Source organism: Oncorhynchus clarkii, chromosome 2, assembly GCF_045791955.1.
Source record: "Oncorhynchus clarkii lewisi isolate Uvic-CL-2024 chromosome 2, UVic_Ocla_1.0, whole genome shotgun sequence".
NCBI lineage: Eukaryota > Metazoa > Chordata > Actinopteri > Salmoniformes > Salmonidae > Oncorhynchus > Oncorhynchus clarkii.
In genome coordinates this window covers 62,663,289-62,681,067 of record NC_092148.1, presented here as the reverse complement: position 1 = coordinate 62,681,067, position 17,779 = coordinate 62,663,289, and the positions used below count along the sequence as shown (strand labels likewise).

General features: G+C 44.4%; 1 protein-coding gene across 2 annotated transcripts in view; it reads left to right on the top strand.

Annotated features, from left to right (window-relative positions):
* The window catches only part of LOC139371314 (craniofacial development protein 1-like), a 51,174-nt gene that overhangs the window by 11,740 nt on the left and 21,655 nt on the right, over positions 1–17,779 (top strand). For both annotated transcript variants that reach the window (XM_071111644.1, XM_071111635.1), the window contains exon 6: positions 16,765–16,923. In XM_071111644.1, the coding sequence (XP_070967745.1) occupies positions 16,765–16,923 (159 nt within the window). The remainder of the gene's footprint in view (positions 1–16,764; positions 16,924–17,779) is intronic.

The window sequence follows — 17,779 nt, the reverse complement described above, 5'->3', positions numbered from 1 at the left end:
CTGCTGCCATTGACTATGCGATGGTGGGTGACCGTTTTTCCACTCCAGGACTTTACATTTCTTGGCAAAGATAGTAGCAAAAGCAATTGCATCCTGCACACCATTAAACCAGTAGGTGGTAGACCAAAAAGGGCCAACAGAGGGCACAATTCTACATTGACTCCAAAAACTACAGACATGTTGGAAAAACACTTGTCCAAAACACAACGATCTTGGGACAGGATCAAACATATGAAGAACAGTGCAGATTCAAAGTTTGGCAACACAATGATGGCACAGCAGCACAAACCATCATTCTGTTACCAAACTTTGCATCTGTTCTTCAAGTAAATGTGTTTTTGTACAAATTTCTGTGGAAATTGTTACAAGTAGTCCTTGTGCATAGTTGTAAGGTTTGTTTAACTTTGCAGTCATTGGTTTTTGTTTGACCCCCGGTCTCATTATTCTGTTACCGTGGAATTGCCCTTCTTCATTAATGTAATTGTTAACTTCCCACTCTTTGTTCCTGACTGTAGCTGGCTCTCTATAAAATAAGCCTGTGTTATGGTGTGTGAGTATTTCAATGTTAACAGGGCAGTTGCATTGGTTGATATTTTCCTGTATTTTTGTGTGTATGACATATGTTTGGTGTGAGTGTGTGTGAATGTATTTGTGTGTGCGCACGCTCATGCTTCGTGAGAGAGTAAGTATGTCTGCAAAGGCTAATGATTTCCATATGTTCTCAGCTTAGAGGGCTGCTTTTCTAATTCTAGAGGGACATCTCAGGGGCCTAAAAATAAACATTTTCTTTGTTTTTACAAAGATGGAGAGGAAAGCTATCATACATTATGTCTGGCCTGACTCTACACCCAAGTTATACATTAGAGGCATGTCTGTCTGTATTTTTGTGCACACACTTCTCAATTTAGTGTGTGACTGAGTGCGTATGTGTGTGTGTACACGTTTTTGCATGTGTGTGTGTATGTAAGTGTGTGTGAGTTCGAGCCTGACTGGAACATTTTGCTCCCAGATCAGAACATTTTGCTCCCAGATCAGAACATTCTCATGAATTCTACAAAGTTCTGCAGTGTTATTTTAAAGGGTCTCTGCTCAACTCTGATCTTAACTGAATCAATCGGGGAAAGGAAGGCCTACATCTAGAACAGTAGAGAGGGTGATGAGAGACTACCAGTGAGGTATGCTGCAGCGACAACAGTAGTAGTTTTCTCATCATTGGACCCTATGGCATGTGGACCATCCTCTGGAGCTCTGTAGCACACTCATGTTTCCCATCTCACAGAGCTCTGAGAGCAGGTTGCCCTCCAGAGGTGAGGGGTCACGGGATAAGTGGGGTCAGAGCCAGCAGCAGTGTGACTGAGGGAATTAATGACGGGTAATAGAGTAGAGATGAGGAATCTGCGGCGCTGTCAGTGAAGAGAGAGGTGTGACAGACGATGAGTGCTCCCCAGATTTAGGAACATAAACTATTTTCCTTCATCATAGATGTGTGTGTGTCCTCTTTGCTGAGCGATTAGTGCTTTTTGAGCTCGGTTTCGATTCGTTTTTAAATCACGGATTTCAGTTTCGATATTTATTTTCCATTAAATGCGCTATGCGTTATGTGGGTTGAATACTCTAAAAACACAAAATAAAACAATTCGTACAAGCCATGATGGTAGTGACTGTCATTACTGATTATCACTTATTAACCATCATTTATTGACATTACTTTACTTTAATACAATATTTGAGATGTTGTGTATTTTATTTGATGAATTTATTATTTCATTCCAGGTCATCATCTCATCTCTATAGAACTGCTGCTTATATCTGTCTGACAAAATCACTATTTGGTAGTTCTTCAAAGGCATACTTTAATGACTGCTGAATACCAACTATCAATCACTTAGATCATGTATTTTCAGGTAGAGAACTCGCAAAGTTAAAGCTGCTCTTTATATCACCTCATGCTCATGCATTCTTTTCTCTCTTCCGTAGCAGGTGTAAAAGAAAACACAGACCGGACAAGTAGATGCGAAATGGATTATGGTCATTGTAGTTAATTACCATGTTTTATGCTTTAAATTACACTGTATATACAAAAGTAGGTGGACACCCATTTAAATAAGTGGATTTGGCTATCGGGAAGCAACGTCAACGCAATAACTGTTTGCGTTCTCTGGAGTGATGAATCACGCATCACCATTTGGCACTCTGAAGGATGAATCTGGGTTTGGTGGATGCCAGGAGAATGCTACCTGCCCCAATGCATAGTGCCAACTGTAACGTTTGGTGGAGGAGGAATAATAATCTGGGGCAGTTTATCATGGTTTGGGCTAGGCCCCTTAGTTCTTGTGAAGGGAAATCTTAACGCTACAGCATACAATGACATTCTAGACAATTCTGTGCTTCCAACTTTATGGCAACAGTTTGGGAAAGGCCCCTTCCTGTTTCAGTATGACAATGCCCCCTGTGCACAAAGTGAGGGCAATACAGAAATGGTTTGTTGAGATCGGTGTGGAAGAACTTGACTGGCCTGCACAGAGCCCTGGCCTCAACCCCATCGAACACCTTTTGGATGAATTGGAATGCAGACTGGGAGCCAGGCCTAATTGCCCAACATCAGTGCCGACCTCACTAATGCTCTTGTGACTAAATGGGAACAAGTCCCAGCAACAATGTTCCAACATCTAATTGAAAACCTTTCCAGAAGAGTGGAGGCTGAATTAGCAACAAAGGGAGGACTAACTCCATATTAATGCCTATGAGTTTGGTATGAGATATTTGACCAGCAGGTGTCCACATACTTTTGGTCATGTAGTGTATGTAGAATATTGGCCTGTTGGAAACAACAACTCCCTATTAAATTCCACAGTTCAGGCTGGATCTGATTTATCTCTAGAAAAACTGTGCAATGTGTGCATTGAGCTCACAGAAAAAAACAGAAGGAAATGTAATTCAAATAATTGAACCCGATGTCGGTCAATTAAGTTGTTTTAAAAAACTAAAAATAACCAACATTTTGATGAATCGCTCAGCACTAGTGTCAACGCACAGAAGTGAAGGACCAGTCATGGTGTTATGTTTCAGCAGGTCTATCAGATGTGCCTCACCACCATAGGTTATTATGTCTGAGTGTTACACGTTGCTATGTTTGTAATGAGAGGGTGCTAAAAGATACTACCTTAAGTGGAGGAGCCTCATTCAGCTGCAGAGCAAAGAGCATCCTCACATACCAGTGAGACCTCTCTATAGAAACCTGCTGTACATGCACCATCTAGAATGCACGAGCTGTGTGTCGTATCTTATGTTGAGGTTTCTATGTTTAGGTAGAGTTTTGTGGTGTCATGATAACTGTTGAGGAGATTGACGTAGTCACCCGTAGAGAAGCATCTGTGTGTTTGTTGTGTGTACACACTGCCCGGTCAGGTGACCGGTGAGATGAAATGTCCATTGTATAGCTTTTAACCTCACCTTACATGGTTACACCACCTTATATCAACCCTTTCTTTAATCCTCATCTTCTTTCAGAATTGTGATTTATCATTGAAAATCTCCCTGGCCTGAATCTGTGTTTGAAATTCACTGCTCAAATGAGGGACCTTACAGATAATTGTATGTGTGGGGTACAGAGATGAGGCAGTCATTAAAAAATCATGTTAAACATTATTGTTGCACATCGGATGAGTCCATGCAACTTATGTGACTTGTTAAGCACATTTTTACTCCTGAACGGATTTAGGCTTGCCATAACAAAGGGGTTGAATACTTATTGACTCAAAACATTTCCGTTTTTCATTTTGTATTTGTAAAAACATTATACCACTTTGCCATTATGGTGTATTGTGTGTAGTAGTAGGCCAGTGACAAAAACATATTTAAATGTGATACATTTTCAATTCAGGCTGTAACACAAGTCAAGGGGTGTGAATACTTTCTGAAGGCACTAAACATTTAATTGCAGCTAAGCACTTAAAACTGGGTTGTGTTTGTGGGGGGTGTATCCATCCACTTGTGTTAGTATGTTTCTGTGAATGTCCTCTCCTTGGCGTTGTTGTAAGGAAACCACTTGCACTACCTGTAACCTCTAGCACATCCTCAGGTTGCAGGTCTATGTGTAGCTGGCTGAGCCTGAGTGAGGTTAAGCTAGGGCTGTGGTGGTGACAGGCTGAGCCTGAGTGAGGTTAAGCTAGGGCTGTGGTGGTGACAGGCTGAGCCTGAGTGAGGTTAAGCTAGGGCTGTGGTGGTGACAGGCTGAGCCTGGGTGAGGTTAAGCTAGGGCTGTGGTGGTGACAGGCTGAGCCTGAGTGAGGTTAAGCTAGGGCTGTGGTGGTGACAGGCTGAGCCTGAGTGAGGTTAAGCTAGGGCTGTGGTGGTGACAGGCTGAGCCTGAGTGAGGTTAAGCTAGGGCTGTGGTGGTGACAGGCTGAGCCTGAGTGAGGATAAGCTAGGTCTGTGGTGGTGACAGGCTGAGCCTGAGTGAGTTTAAGATAGGGCTGTGGTGGTGACAGGCTGAGCCTGAGTGAGGTTAAGATAGGGCTGTGGTGGTGACAGGCTGAGCCTGAGTGAGGATAAGCTAGGGCTGTGGTGGTGACAGGCTGTAACTGCGACACTGGAAGGTGAACACATTGTGTCAGTGATGTGTGGGGAGCTGTGACAGGAGAGAGATGACAGTCTCTGTGTACACATTAGCAAATAGTGTGCACACTGTGACTGCCACAGACACAGATACACACACACACACACACACACAGCTCTCTAGCAGCCATTATAAGGTGTGGGTAGGTGCAAACCCACTGGGTGGCGCGGAAGGCGGTGTTGTTAAAAGTATGTCTCAGGTTGTGTTTCACAGGACCTGATGCATCACGCCTGCCTGTAGTGTGTGTGTGTGTGCAAAGTTCTTTCTTTCAGAGGGTGCTTACATTTGTGTTGAGGAGGCATCATTTTTGTGAACTTGCATGGGATTTGTTTGTTTTTTATTGGTTAGAGGCAGCCAGTGTTTTATGGATAAGAAGCAAGACAAGCACTCACCATGTAGATGTCTCAGTAGGTTACTCACCACGTAGATGTCTCAGTAGGCTACTCTCACCACGTAGATGTCTCAGTAGGTTACTCTCACCACGTAGATGTCTCAGTAGGTTACTCTCACCACGTAGATGTCTCAGTAGGCTACTCTCACCACGTAGATGTCTCAGTAGGTTACTCTCACCACGTAGATGTCTCAGTAGGTTACTCTCACCATGTAGATGTCTCAGTAGGTTACTCTCACCACGTAGATGTCTCAGTAGGTTACTCTCACCATGTAGATGTCCCAGTAGGTTACACTCACCACGTAGATGTCTCAGTAGGTTACTCTCACCATGTAGATGTCTCAGCAGGTTACTCTCACCATGTAGATGTCTCAGCAGGTTACTCTCACCATGTAGATGTCTCAGCAGGTTACTCTCACCACGTAGATGTCTCAGTAGGTTACTCTCACCACGTAGATGTCTCAGTAGGTTACTCTCACCACGTAGATGTCTCAGTAGGTTACTCACACCATGTAGATGTTTCAGTAGGTTTACACTCACCACGTTGATGTCTCAGTAGGTTACTCTCACCACGTAGATGTCTCAGTAGGTTACTCTCACCATGTAGATGTCTCAGCAGGTTACTCTCACCATGTAGATGTCTCAGCAGGTTACTCTCACCATGTAGATGTCTCAGCAGGTTACTCTCACCACGTAGATGTCTCAGTAGGTTACTCTCACCACGTAGATGTCTCAGTAGGTTACTCTCACCACGTAGATGTCTCAGTAGGTTACTCACACCATGTAGATGTTTCAGTAGGTTACACTCACCACGTAGATGTCTCAGTAGGTTACAGAAGACATGTTGTGGTGATGTTGACGTGTCAGTGGATATGTCAGTATGAGTGTGTCTGCATCAACCCACTAATGCACAATCCTGTAATCCCAAATGTTTATTTCCTGTTTGTCCAAACAATGTCCACACACACACACACACACACACACACACACACACACACACCTACCTACCTGAGACACCCAAACCCTGAGCCACATTTCCCCAGACCTCCCTCTTTCCTTTTGAGTTGGTATGTTTGACAGTTTCCCTGGCAACCACAGCAGCAGAGGAACATGTGTGCTGGGGGGATCCTCTGGGAGAAAAAGTTTAAACTGTTGGAGGTGCCCTGAGACCCCCCCCACCCCCCCCCACCCTCTGGTTCAGGCCTAGTCTGTGTTAGAGGGCCTGATGAAAGAGGAGAGGCCCCTGATGAAACAGCACACTGGGGCCCACTGCTCTGACGTTCCCTTCTCTTTTAGCTGTGGTCCAGCCTGACCTCTGGTGCTCTATGTGTGTCTGCTTTTATGTCATTTCTCCAGACTAAATTGGCCTGAGATGTATTTCTGAATCACATAGTTGTCAGTCCTCTGGAGAGTTCTGGGCTAGTCTGCACTTTATCCCTGATTTGTTTAAACCATCTGGATTTTTACAGAAAGTCAGATTGAGAGAAACTGAGAGGGGAAATATTGAGTGGGACTCATGGGGAGGAGTACTGTATGAATAGCCTGTGTGAGAGCGAGCTAGGGCTGGTGAGTGTGTGTAAGTGTGGAGCGAGGCCCCCGTTGAGAGGCCCAGCAGGGGAGAGGAGATATTAACCAAAGTGCTGTTTCGTTATTCACTTACGACACATCACAGCCAGACAGAGCAGCGCAGAGTAATGAGCTACTGCTGCAGGTACAGTGTGGCTAGACCTGTTAGGGGACAGAAGGGGCTGTGTATGTCACAGAGTGCCAGAAGGGACCTGTGGCGGTGTGCCTGGCCAGGTAGGTCAAGGTTTGTGTGTGTAACCAGGTGGCAGTAGCCAGAGGGTGGTTGGCCAGCTGACCTGGGAACAGGTGGCAGCTGTATAAAAGAGCTCCTCCACAGCAGGTGTTCCCTATTGTTCACCCTAACCTAGAGCTGTCACTCACTCACTGACTTACTTACTCACCCAGGGCAGGGCATGAGATACCAGCACCCCGGCAACACATTCCTGACTGGACCAGGCTTTGAAGATGGGAGGGATGGCGAGAGAGATGGAAAGAGAGAGGAAGGGAGGGATTTAATCTTCTGAGGAAAGTTCAAATGGGTATGTCAGAATACACACACGCGCACAAAATACAGTTTAGTCCATTTTGGCATCACTTCAGTCACCTGAGTCTTGCACCAGAGAGATAGTCTGTACTGTAGGCCAGTTGGAGGACAGAGTGGGGCTCGGGCCTCTGGTACGGCTGTTGTTGGCTCATTTAGTTTGATATTATGGGCTTGTTTTAAAAATTAGTCTTTCAAAGGTCTCTATTCAAACTGTCAAGGCTGCAGTGGAATAAAGCCTTTAGCAAATACGATTAAACCTACTCTACTGTCCCTATTCTGGTATCCAAAACACACTCATAATCATGCATAGCCTATCACTGACTGTCCACTGGCTAGAAGTTTGCGCTTGTAATGAAAGGATTGTGATTGGGTTGTATAGGACCATTGTGATGCATAACTCCTCTTTTCTCTGGATACTGCTCCCACTCCCTGGCTGATGTTAAGGTTTCTCTCTGTCCTACCTGGCCACTGCTCCAGGAGCATTCCTACACATTTTTTCCCTGATATCTGGGTCATTCAAGCATCTCCCTGCCCCGTTACCCAGACAGACCTCTCAGCACAGGTAAGACAGACAGGGGACAGACAGGGGAAGTTTTAGGTCCACAACAAAGAGGATTTGACCATGGTGTTCTGGTCTGTAGTATAACAGAGCATAGTAGTCGTTATTCCTAACTAACCATCAGCACCCACTCCTTTCTATTCTAGTGGTCCATTTGTTTGTTATGGGTGAATACTGGGGTCAGTCCCACTCTGAGAAGGGGACGCATTTCTTCTGGAGCACAATGGAATGCGGTTGGCATCCTGCCAGAGAGACCACCATGTCACAGTCCTGTCTGTCTGCAGGGGGTGGAGGAGGCTCTTAGCCCCACCTCTCCTCACCTCGCTTCGCCTTTTCTGCTCCTCTCCTTCCTTGTGCCAAAGTTGCAGAGCTGCGTGTGTGTGTCATCATTCCCATTTTGTTGTGTGTATTTATTGTGTGTGTACTGTGTACAGTAAGTGTGTGTGTCTTCATGCTCTGTATGTTATCAGTCTCCCTATTTGAGACAGCTATAGAGAGAGGCTCTGGTCATGGGAGACCTCAATCTTCAAATAAAATGGATTGTGATTACTGCCAGCCTCCTATCAGCCAGACCCTGTGTGTTTCCCCAAACAGGCCCTGCAGCCCGGGCAGTACGTTTAACATTCTCCCCTGCAGCCCGGGCAGTACGTTTAACATTCTCCCCTGCAGCCTGGGAAGTACGTTTAACATTCACCCCTGCAGCCTGGGCAGTACATGTAACATTCTCCCCCGTAGCCTGGGCAGTACATTTAACATTCTCCCCTGTAGCCTGGGCAGTACGTTTAACATTCTCTCCTGTAGCCTGGGCAGTACGTTTAACATTCACCCCTGCAGCCTGGGCAGTACGTTTAACATTCTCCCCTGCAGCCTGGGAAGTACGTTTAACATTCTCCCCTGCAGCCTGGGAAGTACGTTTAACATTCTCCCCTGCAGCCTGGGCAGTACGTTTAACATTCACCCCTGCAGCCTGGGCAGTACGTTTAACATTCACCCCTGCAGCCTGGGCAGTACGTTTAACATTCACCCCTGTAGCCTGGGCAGTACGTTTAACATTCTCCACTGTAGCCTGGAGCAGTATGTTTAACATTCACCCCTGTAGCCTGGGCAGTACGTTTAACATTCTCCCCTGCAGCCTGGGAAGTACGTTTAACATTCTCCCCTGCAGCCTGGGCAGTACGTTTAACATTCACCCCTGCAGCCTGGGCAGTACGTTTAACATTCACCCCTGTAGCCTGGGCAGTACGTTTAACATTCTCCCCAGACAGACACAAAGACACCGAGAGAGGAGTGCTGCAGCCTGGCACACTGCCCAGACCTTCCCCAGCCCACCACACAGGGACGGGGACAGGCTGGATAGAGTATCAGTTGAGCCCTGATGGTCTATTGATCCCCTGTCACAGCAGTTTGGAGCCTGGATTACAGTGGCGTTGTGTGAGCATGGCTACAGTGGAGAATGTTAGACGTACTGCCCAGGCTACAGGGGAGAATGTTAAACGTACTGCCCAGGCTGCAGGGGTGAATGTTAAACGTACTTCCCAGGCTGCAGGGGAGAATGTTAAACGTACTGCCCAGGCTGCAGGGGTGAATGTTAAACGTATGTGTCTATAGCTGCACTGTTTATCGTGCCTGTTCTCTAAGGAACTGCTTTGTGTCGCTTTCTAGTTTCTCCTTCATCCCTCTCACTCCATCCCTCATTGGTCCTTTATTCAGGGGAGAACGACTGCCCCCTCTCATTGAAGCCACAGAGGTTTAAGGCCGACCACGGTACTTCAGTTATTGTTAGCAGAAAACGGGATCCATCCCCCATTATAGTGAATGGAAAAATGGCAATCTTCGTGTCAGTAAAATGTTTCAAAGACAGTCATGGTACCAATAATTGCTTCAAAATACACCAGATATATGTCCTTGAAACAGTTTATTTTAAAATCGGACACATAAGAAGTTGCTATTTGAAACATTCACCATAGTACCCTCAAAGCTCATCACTTAGCTAAGGATCCTGGGACTAAACACCTCCCTCTGCAACTGGAACCTGGACTTCCTGATGGGCACCCCCAGGTGGTGAGGGTAGGTAGCAACACATATGCCACGCTGATCCTCAACACTGGAGCCCCTCAGGGGTGCGTGCTCAGTCCCCTCCTGTACTCCCTGTTCACCCACGACTGCATGGCCAGGCACGACTCCAACACCATCATTAAGTTTGCAGACGACACAAAAGTAGGCCTGATCACTGACAACAACGAGACAGCCTATAGGGAGGAGGTCAGAGACCTGGCCGGGTGGTGCCAGAATAACAACCTATCCCTCAATGTAACCAAGACTAAGGAGATGATTGTGGACTACAGGAAAAGGAGGACCGAGCACGCCCCCATTCTCATCGACGGGGCTGCAGTGGAGCAGGTTGGGAGCTTCAAGTTCCTTGGTGTCCACATCACCAACAAACTAGAATGGTCCAAACACACCAAGACAGTCGTGAAGAGGACACGACAAAGCCTATTCCCCCTCAGGAATTTAAAAAGGTTTGGCATGGGTCCTCAGATCCTCAAAAGGTTCTACAGCTGCAATGTCAAGAGCATCCTGACCGGTTGCATCACTGCCTGGTACGGCAACAGCTCGGCCTCCGACCGCAAGGCTCTACAGAGGGTTGTCCGCACAGCCTAGTACATCACTGGGGCAAAGCTGCCTGCCATCCAGGACCTCTATACCAGGCGGTGTCAGAGGAAGGCCCTAAAAATGGTCAAAGATTCCAGCCACCCCAGTCATAGACTGTTCTCTCTACTACCACATGGCAAGCGGTCCAGGAGTGCCAAGTCTAGGACAAAAAGACCTCCCCGCCACCCGCTAACAGTCTTTTACGCTACTGCTACTCTCTGTTTATCATATATGCATAGTCACTTTAACCATATCTACATGTACATACTACCTCAATCACCCCGACTAATCGGTGCCTGTATATAGCCTCGCTACTGTATATGCAGTTGAAGTCGGAAGTTTACATACATTTAGGTTGGATTCATTAAAACTCGTTTTTCAACCACGCCACAAATGTCTTGTTAACAAACTACAGTTTTGGCAAGTTGGTTAGGACATCTACTTCGTACATGACACAAGTCATTTTTCCAGCAATTGTTTACAGGCAGATTATTTAACTTATAATTCACTGTATCACAATTCCAGTTGGTCAGAAGTTTACATGCACTAAATTGACTGTGCCTTTAAACAGCTTGGAAAATTCCAGAAAATTATGTCTTGGCTTTAGAAGCTTCTGTTAGGCTAATTGACATCAATTGTAGGTGTACCTGTGGATGTATTTCAAGGTCTACCTTCAAACTCAATACCTCTTTGCTTGACATCATGGGAAAATCAAAAGAAATCAGCCAAGACCTCAGACCAAATAATTGTAGACCTCCACAAGTCTTGTTCACCCTTGGGAGCAATTTCCAAATGCCTGTAGGTACCACGTTCATCTGTACAAACAATAGTACGCAAGTATAATTACCATGGGACCACGCAATCACAGAACAACAGCAAAGGACCTTGTGAAGATGCTGGAGGAAACGGGTACAAATATATCTATATCCACAGTAAAACTAATCCTATATTGACATAACCTGAAAGGCCGCTCAGCAAGGAAGAAGCCACTGCTTCAAAACTGCCATAAAAAGCCGGACTACGGTTTGCAACTGCACATGGGGACAAAAATCATACTTTTTTGAGAAATGTCCTCTGGTCTGATGAAACAAAAATAGAACTGTTTGGCCATAATGTCCATCTTTATGCTTGGAGGAAAAAGGGCGAGGCTTGCAAGCCAAAGAACACCATCCCAACCGTGAAGCATAGGAGTGGCAACGTCATGTTGTGGGGGTGCATTGCTGCAGGAGGGACTGGTGCACTTCACAAAATGAATGGCATAATGAGGATAGAAAATGATGTGGCTATATTGAAGCAACATCTCAAGACATCAGTCAGGAAGATAAAGCTTGGTCTCAAATGGGTCTTCCAAATGGACAATGACCCCAAGCATACTTCCAAAGTTGTGGCAAAATGGCTTAAGGACAACAAAGTCAAGGTATTGGAGTGGCCATCACAAAGCCCTGACCTCAATCATATAGAACATTTGTGGGCAGAACTGAAAAAGTGTGTGCGAGCAATGAGGCCTACGAACCTGACTCAGTTACAGCAGCTCTGTCAGGAGGAATGGGCCAAAATTCACCCAATTTATTGTGGGACGCTTGTGGAAGGTTACCCGACACATTTGACCCAAGTTAACAATGCTACCACATACTAATTGATTGTATGTAAACTTTTGACCCACTGGGAATGTGATGAAAGAAATAAAACCTGAAGTAAATCATTCTCTCTACTATTATTCTGACATTTCACATTCTTAAAATAAAGTGGTGATTCTAACTGACCTAAGACGGAGCATTTTTCCTAGGATTAAATGTCAGGAATTGTGTTTAAATGTATTTGCCTATGGTGTATGTAAACTTCCGACTTCAACTGTAGCTTCGCTACTGTTGTTTTTCCAATGTCTTTTTACTGTTGTTTTTATTTTATTTATTTCTTTACTTACCTATTGTTCACCTAATATATTTATTTTTTAAATATTTATTTTTAGAAATTGCACTGTTGGTTAGTAATCATTTCACTGTAAGGTGTTCACCTGTTGTATTTGGCGACGTGACAAATAAACTTTGATTTAATGCAGCCTGTAGTACCCCAGTTAGCCTTCAACTTGAGTTACTCAATGAGAGGGGACTTCCTGAAGAAGCTCAAACTGCTCATGTTATGTCTCCAAATGTCCTATGTTTATTTCTTTAATTGTAATAAATAGAAATAAAGCATGGGGCGGCAGGGTAGCCTAGTGGTTAGAGCGTTGGACTAGTAACCGGAAGGTTGCAAGTTCAAACCCCCGAGCTGTCGTTCTGCCCCTGAACAGGCAGTTGTTCCTAGGCCGTCATTGAAAATAAGAATTTGTTCTTAACTGACTTGCCTAGTTAAATAAAGGTTAAAAAAATATAAAAAAATAAATGTTATGTCCTCTTGAGATGCAAAAAGTATAAGTAAACTGCACCCAAAAACAATGCCACTCCGACATTGCTTGATCTAATATTTATATATTTTATAATTCCACTGTTGGAGCTAGGAACACAAGCATTTTGCTACACCAGCAATAACATTTGCTAAACATATCAAATCAAATTTTATTTTGATTTGATATCTTTTGGTATTTCTTTCATTAGTCCGTCGTTGATATAGTACCAATATGCACCAGTCCCTCCTGCAGCATGTCAGCAATCAAGTTTTCAAAATACAGTAGCAGTCAAAAGTTTTGACACACCTACTCATTCAAGGGTTTTTCTTTTCTTTTTGCTATTTTGTACATTGTAGAATAATAGTGAAGACTTCAAAACTATGAAATAACACATATGGAATCATGTAGTAATCAAAAAGGTGTTAAACAAATCAAAATATATATTTTTGATTCTTCAAAGTTGCCACCCTTTGCCTTTGACAGCTTTGTACACTCTTGGCATTCTCTCAACCAGCTTCACCTGGAATGCTTTTCCAACAGTCTTGAAGGAGTTCCCACATATGCTGAGCACTTGTTGGCTGCTTTTCCTTCACTCTGTGGTCCAACTCATCGCTGCAGAATGCTGTGGTAGCCATGATGGTTAAGTGTTCCTTAGAATTCTAAATACATCCCAAACCATCACATCACCTCCTCCAAGCTTCACGGTAGGAACCACACATGCAGAGATCATCCGTTCACCTACTCTGCGTCTCACAAAGACACGGCGGTTGGAACCAAACATCTCAAATTTGGACTCATCAGACCAAAGGACAGATTTCCACCGGTCGAATGTCCATTGCTCGTGTTTCTTGGCCCACGCAAGTCTCTTCTTCTTATTGGTGTCCTTTAGTAGGGGTTTCTTTGCAGGTTAATCGACCATGAAGGCCTGATTCACACAGTTTCCTCTAAACAGCTGATGTTGAGATGTGAAGCATTTATTTGGGCTGCAATTTCTGAGGCTGGTAACTCTAATGAATTTATCCTCTGCAGCAGAGGTAACTCTGGGTCTTCCTTTCCTGTGGCAGTCCTCATGAGAGCCAGTTTCATCATAGCGCTTGATGGTTTTTGCGACTTCCCTTGAAGAAATTTTGAAAGTTCTTGAAATGTGCCGTATTGACTGACCTTTTATATCTTAAAGTAATTATGGACTTGGTATTTTACCAAATAAGGTTATCTTCTGTATACCACCCCTACCTTGTCACAACTCAACTGATTGGCTCAAATGCATTAAGAAGGAAAGAAATTCCACAAATGAACTTTTAACAAGGCACACCTGTTAATTGAAATGCATTCTAGGTGACTACCTCATGAAGCTGGTTGAGAGAATGCCAAGAGTGTGCAAACCTGTCAAGGCAACGGGTGGCTACTTTGAATAAGCTAAAATATACTTTGATACTTTCAAAATACCGTAATACCGCTGGTTTGATGCAAAATGCATCATACATGAACAACATTTTGGGACCATATCAACAATGGACTAATGAAACCAATACATAAAGGGTGGAATTTTGTTTTTTTGGGGTGGAATTTTCCTTTAACCGTCTTCATTTCACTTCAATGTGCTATTGAGTCTTCAGATAGGGTTGAATGGTGTCATGTGATCGATGGCTTTGTCCATTAATGTGCAGCCATTGCTTGTAATAGAGAAGTTGTGCCACAATATGAGACTCACAAACCTTTACACAGTCACACACATGTTGAAATATTAACACTGGAGTTGTGTAACTGTCCTCTATAGATCTGTGCGCTGTAGCCTGTGTTGGCTGAGGCTCACATTGCTGCATTAAGGCTTGCTGCTTGCATATGACTGAGCAGCAGCAGCCCAGTGTTTTGCAGAGGCTGATGATGCAGTACAGTGATTGGGACATTTGCAGCACTTGTCTTGCGAGCTTCTCCAGGATTAGATCAGGGAAAAGATAAACAATATTAGATATGACCTTAATTCATTTTTCATTTATCACTACTCCATGTAGTTCTGTTCACCACACACTGTGTTCTAAGTGGATATTATTGTTTTTGTAGGTGCAGAACGATGGTGTGTGTGTGTATGTGCATGTGCACATCACTATTTGGATGTTTAGTCTGGCCCATGTCAGGCTGTCGTGGGAACAGTGCTCAGTGGGCACAGCTGGCAGAAAGCTGTGTGTAAACATGGGCTTATGTGACATGTTCAGTCAGTGTGGTGTGTGTGTACATTACTAAGGGAGTGTGTTATTGAGGGGGAGTTTGGTTGTGTGTTGGTAGGATAAGACGTGTCTGTGTGTGTGAGCATTCTGCCATTCTGCAGGAAATTGATCTGTTCCTGAAGTGCATCACAGAAAGACCCACAAACAAAACAATGCAGAAGAAAAGAAGAAAAGTTCCCCCTTGCATTTCTGTTGCCCGCCATCCTCTTCTCTCTGAGCGATGCAGACAGCCCCGGTACAGATGGCAGATGCATTCTGTCAGGCAGACTTTACCCTTGTTTCTCTTCAAAGCACCCTTATCCTCTCTGTGGAATGAGAACAATATCTGTCTTGTGTGGACCAGGGGTCTTTCTCCTATTCCTCTCTGTTTCTCTCTGTGTTAATTCACTTCAGTACTTTTAGTAGCAATATACTGTAGTAGCACTGTATGACTGACAATGTGTTACTGATTCAGGCTTGTCGTTGGCCCTACCTCCAGCTGGATTGATTAGTATATGTTTGCCAGTGTGTGTTTGTCCTCTCCTTTCCGTTTCATTTTATAGCCAGCCTGTTACATCCATTTTAGATTATGAGCTGCTTGTTGTAACACACTTCCAATGAGCTGGAACTCTATAAACAGGCTTGTTATCAACATGGTTAGAGTGGGATACATGGGTGTGTTTGGGTTTGCACGTGCGGGTAACACACACGCGTGTGTAAGGGTGTATGCTGCCATGTCTTTTTTTGTTGACCTCTGTTTCAGTGTCACTTCCATTTCCTGGTTATCCACAAAAACCTTGACATAGGAGACGCCCTTGTTAAACACTTTACTGTCTGCTGACACACACAGATGCAAACAAAGAGAGGAAAGCATTAGTGTAAACACATTTTGAGTCTGTTCTTCTAGAAGGGACCTGCAATATGACTCAACTGAGCATGAAAGTGCTCGTCCTTGGACCCTGACACCGTCCAGTACCTCCAAGGTCTGATGGTGCCCCAACCACTCCGCCAGCACCCTGGGAGGCGTGCCAGTGTGATGTCTTCAGCTATTTCTCAGCACACATTGTTTAGCATTTCATTGCTGCAGCCAAGAGAAACCTCAGTGTCAGGATGACTTTCTTCTGTATCAAAATGGACTGACATCTTTGTTCACACAGCTGCACAAAGAAACGAGGTGATGCTCTGAAATAAACTGCTAGAAGAATCATTTCAATTCGGAAGCCTGTTTTTGTTTGGTTTTATAATCTGAAATCTGTATATTTCCTCTGTCCTGTCTCTTCTTTTCTCTCCTCTCTTCCCTCATTCACTCTCTTCCCCCATTATTCAATTTTCTTCATTGTGAGCATTAGAGCTTGTGACTATTTCATTTAGAGCCCGATACCGATTCAGATTTTTGGGGGGACAAAACTTTACGATATATCAGCCGATATACTGTTTTACGCCGGGGAAATTCAAGTGTAATTATTCCACACTGAATTCTTATAAATTGCCATCCAAAACAGCAATTGTCCAACAAATATGTTTGAAATGTAGATTTTTTTTACATTGTGAAATTAATCACATCAAGCGTTCAGATAAGCATGAGATTCCCATTTTTCATCCTATTTATTAGTGGAATTATAGGCTGATACCAATATAGCGGTAAAAGGCCAATATCGGCTGACAATAACAGTCGGGCTCCAATTTAATTTATTGCTCTCCCTTGAAAATGTTGTAATTTCGCTCTGCTATTTTCTGAAGATGAGGCTTGCAAAAATATCCAACTTCATCAGCCCTGCGTCACAAGCACCTCCCCTCCTCTGTGTTCTCTTTTATTGTGTAACGTTTATATGTGTCCCCCTCAGTGTGAAGAGGCCTGTAGGGATGGGTAGCATCCTGAACCGCCTCGGGGGGAAGAAACAGAAGATGAGCACGTTAGAGAAGTCTAAGATGGACTGGAACGCCTTCAAAGATGAGGAAGGCATCGGGGACGAGCTGGCCATCCACAACCGCGGCAAAGAGGGGTGAGTCAGACCAGCGATGCCATACAGTGTACTGCAACACCATTCCACCAGTTCAACAGGCTGGTAAACTGATAGATCAGTTAAAAAGTATTTTGCCTCTACCCACCAGCCTTATCCTGATGGACTGGTCCTATATAATATCTACTGTCCAGTACTAATCCTGAGCTACAGAACACATCTGTGTCTGTTACCAGTGGCCTTTATCTGTTGTGATGGATCAGCTAGTCCGAAACACACTAACACAGGCGGGAGGCATGAAATGAACAGACCTGAGGCAGTGGTTGTGGTTCCTTTTCTTTTGTATTGTCACTAAACGGGTTTTCTTTTCGCCAGACAAAATAATTCCAGTACAAGGTAGCGTCCAACAGCGTAAAAATAATACACATAAACTAACCAGTTGACCAAAAGGCCATGGCCAAAAATGGAACACGAAACAACAAACGGCTCCCCTTGTCTTTAGACTATCATCTACACATCATATTTACAGGGCGAACGCTTCCCTCTATCAATAGCCTGCCCTGTTTAACATAGAGCCGAGGTGCATCAGATGAAGAAGCTTTCTCTGAGGTAGGAAAGTCCAACGTCCTCACAGGTCCCGGTGTCTGCTCCCAATCCACCTCGAGCTCCTCTCCTGGCACACCTATATAGAGGGAGACACCTAGCCAATCAGTGGGTCCAGGTATGTACTAATTGGCTTTACACTGAGTACCAATCCCCTGAGGAGGGTGCTGTCGCGTCGTCTTCTTCCGGCTAAATCCTCACACTATCTACAGTAGTCATCAGCAGGTTGGACTGTGGATAGTCATGAAGAGAATCCCCTATAGACAAGAGCTTTGTGATCGACAGCTTGTACCTT